The 8223-nt window shown below is 41.2% G+C and overlaps 2 protein-coding genes across 2 annotated transcripts; one reads left to right on the top strand and one right to left on the bottom strand.

The window, feature by feature from the left end:
• Nucleotides 1–246: 246 nt before the first annotated feature.
• Nucleotides 247–4514, bottom strand: LOC120430730 (uncharacterized). The gene is made up of 2 exons (XM_039595841.2): nt 4369–4514; nt 247–1441 (listed from the first exon to the last, which is right to left on the bottom strand). The coding sequence occupies exons 1-2, from the start codon at nt 4430–4432 to the stop codon at nt 303–305; spliced, it is 1203 nt and encodes a 400-aa protein (XP_039451775.1). The 5' UTR covers nt 4433–4514; the 3' UTR covers nt 247–302.
• A 192-nt stretch (nt 4515–4706) lies between these two features.
• Nucleotides 4707–6349, top strand: LOC120430731 (UDP-N-acetylglucosamine transporter-like). The gene is made up of 2 exons (XM_039595842.2): nt 4707–4987; nt 5043–6349. Exons 1-2 carry the CDS (start codon nt 4978–4980, stop codon nt 6095–6097), a joined length of 1065 nt encoding a protein of 354 aa, XP_039451776.1. The 5' UTR covers nt 4707–4977; the 3' UTR covers nt 6098–6349.
• Nucleotides 6350–8223: the final 1874 nt, after the last annotated feature.

The raw sequence follows: 8223 nt of genomic DNA, 5'->3' as shown, positions 1-8223 counted from the left end.
TCAGAATTTAAGAATTTTAATATTTGAGAATTTATGAATTTAAGAATTTAAAAATTAAAGAAATTAAAAAATTTCATAATCTAAGAATTTAAAAACTTTATGAGTTTTTAGAATGTTTTTTACTTTTAATTTTTGATTTTCAATGTTTATTTTATCATTTTTTTTAACTGAGTTCTATGTTGAGAAAAACGAGAATGCTTAACTTGATATTTTCAACAGTTTCGAATCAATAAAGAACACCAACTCTTTCAACGAATAAGCATTATATTCAATTCAATTTTCCCTCCCCTTTTTCAATATTCCTACTTGCGCCTCACGAACCGCCTCTTGGCCATAAACGTCCCCGAGGCGGCATCCGCGCTTCCCCCAAGCCGCAGCACCAAGCAGTTCTTGGTCGAGTTGTACGACCCACCGATGAACGCCGCAAACTTGAGCAACTCCACCTTGCTGATGGCGAGCCCGTTGTGGATCTGCTCCACGTCGATGGTTCCGTTTTCGAGGATGAATGCCAGTGCTAGGTAGTACGTGAGTGCTTTGTGTTCCGTGTAACGGGTTTTGGTGAGTTCGTGGGAGTTAATTTGGGAGAAGCTTTGCTTGATTTCTTTGTCGAGCTGTTTGGAGAAGGGGGAGAGTTCTTGCTTGCGCAGGAGGTGACCCTTGGACGAGAGGAGACGAACGAGCGCGTCCATGAAGAGGGAAATCTGGAGCGTTTCGATGCCCTGCTTGGAGTCGGGTTCCTTGCACTGGAGCACCGATTTGACCTTGTTGGTGAGGTAGACGTTCGCCAGCTCCAGCGTGTCCGGTTCCTTCTCCAAAAAGCCGAGTCCAACCTGCTTGAGATGGACGAGCAGTGACTTCGGAATCAGCTGGTCCAGCACGTACAAATCGGCGGCGGTTTTCGCATCCGGATTCCTCGGCGGCTTCATACTGGCCAGAATAAGCTCGCCCTCAACGCGACTCTTGGTGAACTCACAATCATCCAAGAACTGCGACTCGTCGTACTTCTCCATCATACTCTGAATGCTCTCATTCGCCACATCAATGTTTGCATCGGCCCGCTCGATCCGCTCCAGCGCCTGCATCGCGACCTTCCCGCCAAACTTCCTCATCGCCGTCTTCGAGTGGTCCTCCTCCCGGAACATGTTTTTATTATCATCATAGCAAGCATTCAACATGGTGCACTCTTCCAGCTGAATCAGCCGCATCTTGCCGCTCTTCCGGTTCCGGATCGCAACGTAACTGCGCATCAGCTCCGTCGGCAGACCTTCGCCCACGTAACCCCGGTACACCTGCTGATCGCAGCCCACCACCACCATCCGGGACGAAGTGGAGGATGAATCGTCACCGGTTTTGGTGGCCGCTTCGCGATTAACGTCCACCGCGCGGAAGCTCTGGATGCGGCGGTCCTTCTTGAAGCTCATCTCCGCGTTTTGGAAGTTTACTGCGTAAAGAGAGAGGGAAGAGAAAGAGGGTATTTGAACCACATTTAAAATCACAAAAACGGCAATTAAAAAGTTATAATTGAATCATCTTTGCGGTTATCTTTACACAGTAGGCCTGGTCGCTATTAGGTTTTACGCCGACTCAATTTGGAGGTTAGAAAGGAGTGCACTGTTTACATGGACTTAGCACAGTTCGATGCGGTCGACGATTTTGTTCGGGGAAATTCGTCGACAATCGACGAAGACCATGTAAACAGTGCACACGAGCTGTCAAATGACGTCACGGTGTAAAACCTAATAACGTTTGTGCTGTTTCCTTATATGGGACAACTGTCATTTTTACCACTCGCCATGCAGTGCTGATTTCTTTATTTGCAAGCAGTAACATAACCAAACTATCGGCATCCGCAGCAAACTAGTGCAAATTTGTTTCGGGATCTTTTCCGGAAATGAGTTTGAGAGTAGTTTGACGTTTGAGCATTGTTGGAATTCGAGCGAGAAGAAGGAAAGCATTTCTCGCTCGCGAACGAGGGAGAGAACTTGTAGTACTTCTCTCTTCTCGCTCGCGCTCGCATTTTCGTTCGCGTTCTCGCTCTCGCCGCGAGCGCTCGCGAGCGCCTCGTGCTAGACGTTCGTCCCAAGCTAGAAATTTGTTTATCAGGCTTATGAATACGAACCAGGCGATGGTATAGAGGTGTAACTTCAATCGCTGTGTTGTTTTTTGTTCGTTTCTAACACGTTCAACTTCTCGCGAACGGGCAATTCTGGCTCGCGAGAAAGCCCGTTCGCGAGCGGAGGAGAGCACGGGAAATCGGTGAGTTTCTCTCGGCAGCTCGAGACTCGCGGCGAGAACTCGAGAGACTTATTTTCGACCTAATGTATGAGAAAAGGCCGAAAACATAAGGTCGAATGGACAAAAGGTCGAAGTTTTTTTTCTAAATATAAAAAATGTGCCTTAATGTATAAAATTGAAAAACATCTGTTGTTCTCTTTTTTTGGAACTGTTAATATTTAAAAACTGGGTGATGAATAGAGAGAAAGCGTAACGTGATTTTCGAATGATCCCACCTGTTCAAGCACAAGCATGACTTTTTTTTTACGGGTAAATGAACTTTTTTTAAAGAATGAAAATTTTCTCAAAATATTTTCAGAGGTCGGAATTTTTTATTTCTAAAAGAACTGCTCACGTTTGAAAGAATGAGGTAACTCCCAACATTATTACAATTATTTTTTTCTTTTTTTTTAAGATGTAAATATTCTAAAAAAATAGATGGGAAATTATGCTATTTGTTCGAAAGAACTGTTATAATTGGCTCATAATGAAGAATGGAAAAACCCGCAAGAAAAAAAAAACAGATTTGTTTGGAGGTAAATAAATTGCACAAGATTTTAGAAGTCTGACTTTTTGCACATGTTTGAAAACAAAATACCTAAGTTAGAAAAAAAAAAAAACATACATATTTCAGAATTATGTTTTACTTTTTCCACATAGGACCTTTCCATGTCTTTTCGATCATATCAAGTTTGAAATATAAATTTCATATGTTGAGTTTGATTTAAAATTTTTGGGAAAATTTTAATTCCAAAACGAGCTTTTTTCCTGAATTTTTCAACGTTTTAAAAAATATGATTTTTTCAGAAAATCAGCAACACTGTCAAATGAATTTTGACCAACTTGTGCCATAGCTCAAAAGATGGCATTTTGTGTCATCTAAATCGTATCTTAAAAAGGAGAATTTTCAACAGTGATTATTATGCAAAATTTAGTTTGTGGTGTAAAAAGTCCAATTAAAAATGGTATTTTTTTTGTTATCATAATTTTCCAAAAAGTTCTTAGGACACCCACAATTTTGTCGAAGAAACCAAATTGATCAAAATATTCGATCAGAATATTGTTTGGTCATAGGAAAAATTCACACAATGTTTCAAAATAATAAAAAAATGCAAAAATCTAAATAACAAGCCATAGTCAACAACATTTGATTGAAAAAGTGTTTTAAATGCTTTTTACATTAGTTCAGTTGTTTTGCAATCATCAGTTTTAAAGAAATGTAAGATATGACGAAAGCAAAAATTTTAGCGAAAAAAAGACTTTTGCGGTACTTTACATCAAAAATCCTAAAGATTTTTGAATAGATCCAAACATGCTAAAAATTATTCTATACACAAAAACCTTTAAAAATATTTGTACCAGCCTTAATTTTAAAACAAAAACACTAAAATTATAAAAAATAGTTTCTAAAAAATTGCGTTTAAAACCATACATTTTTGATTAACCGGAAAATTTAAAGATTTTACTCATGGTTTTCCCCATGGCTTAAAAAACAAGGACAATCGTGCGTTTCCCTAACACGGACGAGAATTTAAAGTTTGTAATTGTAATTTGTAATTTATTGGAAACGATAGCCTGTTAGTATTACACTTTTTATCAGGTTAAGGAAGGACGTTGTGATGATTACTTTAGATCCAAAATAAACGAAACAAATTAACACCTAGAATGCAAAAAAAATCAAATGTTATTATAAACTAAACTGACATGAAAATTTCTTAATACGTTATTCAACACCATTCCGGTTATGTCTACGGCATAACTAGGGGAACAGCATCTAATTCCAGCGTGCCTCGAATGTTGCCATATCAGCAATTTGACATTCGATTACAGCTCATTAAAAGCGTTTTCAACTAAAATTGTTCAATATGAAGTGAGCAGGCAAGTTTCTATCAAAAGTGGTGCAAAATAAGTTGTTTAAATAGTGAAAATCAGCAAATTTGATGGAGTTAGGAGCGAGTGCTTATCCTGCCAAACATTCGAGAATTTCCCCTACTTTTACTTATTCAAGTTAACGAATCTTTACTGTAAATTCATTTACGCTTTCAACAAAATGTAACAGCAAAAGAGCCGTAATCGACCGTAATTCTAACTTACACAAAATCGGATTGTCCCGCCCGGGCTCCACCTGCACAATATCGGAAATTTGAGACGTTTGCATTGCTGGCAAACTTGGTTTTTAAATTTCACAAATTAAAAAAGAAACCGAAACCAAAAAATCGTGCTCCAACCGCACCTGCACTCACAACACCACGCGCGTTTTGTTTTTATTTTGTTTGCGATTTGACAGTTCATCAAACGGGCTAACATCACGGTTCGGCACTGCATTACCGACGCTTTTGAGGAGAAACGTCAACCGGGGTCGCAATCAAAACAAAACAAAATCAACGATTGCTTGCGTCTCACTCTTTCTGCGGGATCTTTGCGACACGGTAAAGCGAGACAGCAAGCCGGAGATGCAATTCTGTCAACGTAATCAAAAAATTCTGAAGATGGTTTTTAAACAATTTTAAACGAGACGAGTTTTGATTTATTTTTAAGTGGTTTAAGCACGATTTGATAGCTTAAGTAGTTAGTTTCAGCGATTGTGACACGCAAGGAAGAGATGAAACTGTTTAGACAGTGAATAACCTTCGTTTAACTTGAAATTGGAACGATTCCAAGTAGGGAGCAAAGAAAACTGGTTTTGACCAAATTCGCACCGCGATGGCACCGAGTAAGAATTTGCTAATTTTGTAAATTAAGTGACTGATCGGGACACTTGTTCACAGAAGCCAACAATAGCAACTTGAAATACTTGAGTTTGGTGACGCTGACCCTGCAGAATGCCATCCTCGGCCTTAGCATGCGTTACGCCCGGACCCGGCCCGGCGACATGTTCCTCAGCTCGACGGCCGTTGTAATGGCCGAGGTGGTCAAGCTGGCCACCAGCCTGGTGCTGGTCTTCCTGGAGGAGGGCAAAAGCGTGCTGCGGCTCAAGGCGACCCTGCACAACACGATCGTGAAGCAACCGATGGACACGCTCAAGATCTGCGTTCCGTCCTTCCTGTACATCCTGCAGAACAACCTGCTGTATGTGTCCGCTTCCCACCTGGACGCGGCCACCTACCAGGTCACGTACCAGCTGAAAATCCTGACGACGGCCGTCTTCGCCGTGATAATCCTTCGCAAGCGACTCCTCCCAACGCAGTGGGCCGCCCTCGTGGCCCTGGTCATCGGCGTGGCCAGCGTCCAGCTCGCGCAAACCGACTCCAGCGGAACCGCCGCTTCCCGCCAACAACAAATGCCCGGCGAACCCGAGCAAAACCGCCTTCTCGGCTTCAGCGCCGCCCTCGGCGCTTGCTTCCTCTCCGGCTTTGCCGGAATCTACTTCGAAAAGATGCTCAAGGGCGCCGACATCTCCATCTGGATGCGCAACATCCAACTCTCCCTGCTCTCCCTCCCCTTCGGCCTCCTGACCTGCGTCGTCAACGACGGCTCCAAACTCTCCGCCAACGGGTTCTTCTTCGGCTACGACGGCTTCATCACCTACCTAATCATCCTGCAAGCCGGCGGTGGCCTCATCGTCGCCGTCGTCGTCAAATACGCCGACAACATCCTCAAAGGATTCGCCACCTCCCTGGCCATCATCATCTCCTGCGTCGCCTCGATGTATCTGTTCGATTTCACGCTCACGATGCAGTTCACCGTCGGAGCGGCGCTCGTCATCGGGTCGATCTTCCTGTACGGGTACGATCCGGGCGCGGCCACCGGCAAGCACAAAGTGATCAAGCTTAGCCCGGACGGCGGCCAGGACCAGGTTCGACTGCTGGCGGAGAAGGTGTGAACGCGAGAGTATTATTGGATGGCGAATTGCGCGCACTTTATTGGAAACACACAACACAACACGTAATTTTAAGGTGATACAATTCTAATGTTGGTTTAGAAGCAAAAACATAATGCAATCTGAGAGAGTAAGATCCCCCGTAACGTTACTTAAGGTAAGGCAACGAGAGAGAGAGAGAGAAGGTCGTTTTAGTTCTATTGTGACGTCGACAAGTTTATCGAGTTCTAATAAAGAAGAATCATAAATTTTAAAGTTGTCTTTTATTTGTTTATTTTGCCCAATTTTGTGTTTTGCCCATTTTATCTAATTTGTCCATTTTGTCTCGTTTGTCCATTTTGTCCATTTTGTCCGTTTTTTCCATTTTCCCCAGTTTTGTGTTTTTTTCCATTTTGTCCATTTGGTCCATATTTTCAATTTTATCCCTTTTGTCCAATTTGTCCGTTTTGTCCATTTTGTCCATTTTTTCCCTTTTCTCAATTTTGTCCATTTTGCCCATTTTGTCCAATTTTGTGTTATTTCCATTTTGTCCATTTTGTCCATTTTGTCGATTTTGTCCATTTTGTCCATTTTGTCCAATTTGTCCGTTTTGTCCAATTTGTCCGTTTTGTCCGTTTTGACAATTTTGTCCATTTTGCCCAATTTTGTGTTTTTTTTCCATTTTGTCCATTTGGTCCATATTTTCAATTTTATCCCTTTTGTCCATTTTTTCCAATTTGTCCATTTTGTCCATTTTGTCCAATTTGTCCGTTTTGTCCATTTTGTCCATTTTGGTCTCGTTTGTCCATTTTGTCCATTTTATCCATTTTGTCCATTTTGTCCATTTTGTCCATTTTATCCAATTTGTCCGTTTTGTCCGTTTTGTCCATTTTGACTTGACTTGACTTGACTTGACTTGACTTGACTTGACTTGACTTGACTTGACTTGACTTGACTTGACTTGACTTGACTTGACTTGACTTGACTTGACTTGACTTGACTTGACTTGACTTGACTTGACTTGACTTGACTTGACTTGACTTGACTTGACTTGACTTGACTTGACTTGACTTGACTTGACTTGACTTGACTTGACTTGACTTGACTTGACTTGACTTGACTTGACTTGACTTGACTTGACTTGACTTGACTTGACTTACTGACTTGACTTGACTTGACTTGACTTGACTGACTTGACTTGACTTGACTTGACTTGACTTGACTTGACTTGACTTGACTTGACTTGACTTGACTTGACTTGACTTGACTTGACTTGACTTGACTTGACTTGACTTGACTTGACTTGACTTGACTTGACTTGACTTGACTTGACTTGACTTGACTTGACTTGACTTGACTTGACTTGACTTGACTTGACTTGACTTGACTTGACTTGACTTGACTTGACTTGACTTGACTTGACTTGACTTGACTTGACTTGAATTGACTTGACTTGACTTGACTTGACTTGACTTGACTTGACTTGACTTGACTTGACTTGACTTGACTTGACTTGACTTGACTTGACTTGACTTGACTTGACTTGACTTGACTTGACTTGACTTGACTTGACTTGACTTGACTTGACTTGACTTGACTTGACTTGACTTGACTTGACTTGACTTGACTTGACTTGACTTGACTTGACTTGACTTGACTTGACTTGACTTGACTTGACTTGACTTGACTTGACTTGACTTGACTTGACTTGACTTGACTTGACTTGACTTGACCAAAATGACCAAAATGACCAAAATGACCAAAATGACCAAAATGACCAAAATGACCAAAATGACCAAAATGACCAAAATGACCAAAATGACCAAAATGACCAAAATGACCAAAATGACCAAAATGACCAAAATGACCAAAATGACCAAAATGACCAAAATGACCAAAATGACCAAAATGACCAAAATGACCAAAATGACCAAAATGACCAAAATGACCAAAATGACCAAAATGACCAAAATGACCAAAATGACCAAAATGACCAAAATGACCAAAATGACCAAAATGACCAAAATGACCAAAATGACCAAAATGACCAAAATGACCAAAATGACCAAAATGACCAAAATGACCAAAATGACCAAAATGACCAAAATGACCAAAATGACCAAAATGACCAAAATGACCAAAATGACCAA

The sequence above is a fragment of the Culex pipiens genome, unplaced genomic scaffold, assembly GCF_016801865.2.
Source record: "Culex pipiens pallens isolate TS unplaced genomic scaffold, TS_CPP_V2 Cpp_Un0014, whole genome shotgun sequence".
NCBI lineage: Eukaryota > Metazoa > Arthropoda > Insecta > Diptera > Culicidae > Culex > Culex pipiens.
The sequence above is the reverse complement of the archived record's forward strand: the minus strand, read 5'-3'. Positions and strand labels throughout refer to the sequence as shown.

Excerpts from the sequence above, each read along its gene's own strand:
- LOC120430730 (XM_039595841.2), bottom strand. The coding sequence starts at position 4,432 with ATGCAAACGTCTCAAATTTCCGATATTGTGCAGGTGGAGCCCGGGCGG. Across the intron at positions 1,442-4,368 it reads GCGGGACAATCCGATTTTGT|TAAACTTCCAAAACGCGGAG; the intron begins GTAAGTTAGAAT and ends CTCTTTACGCAG.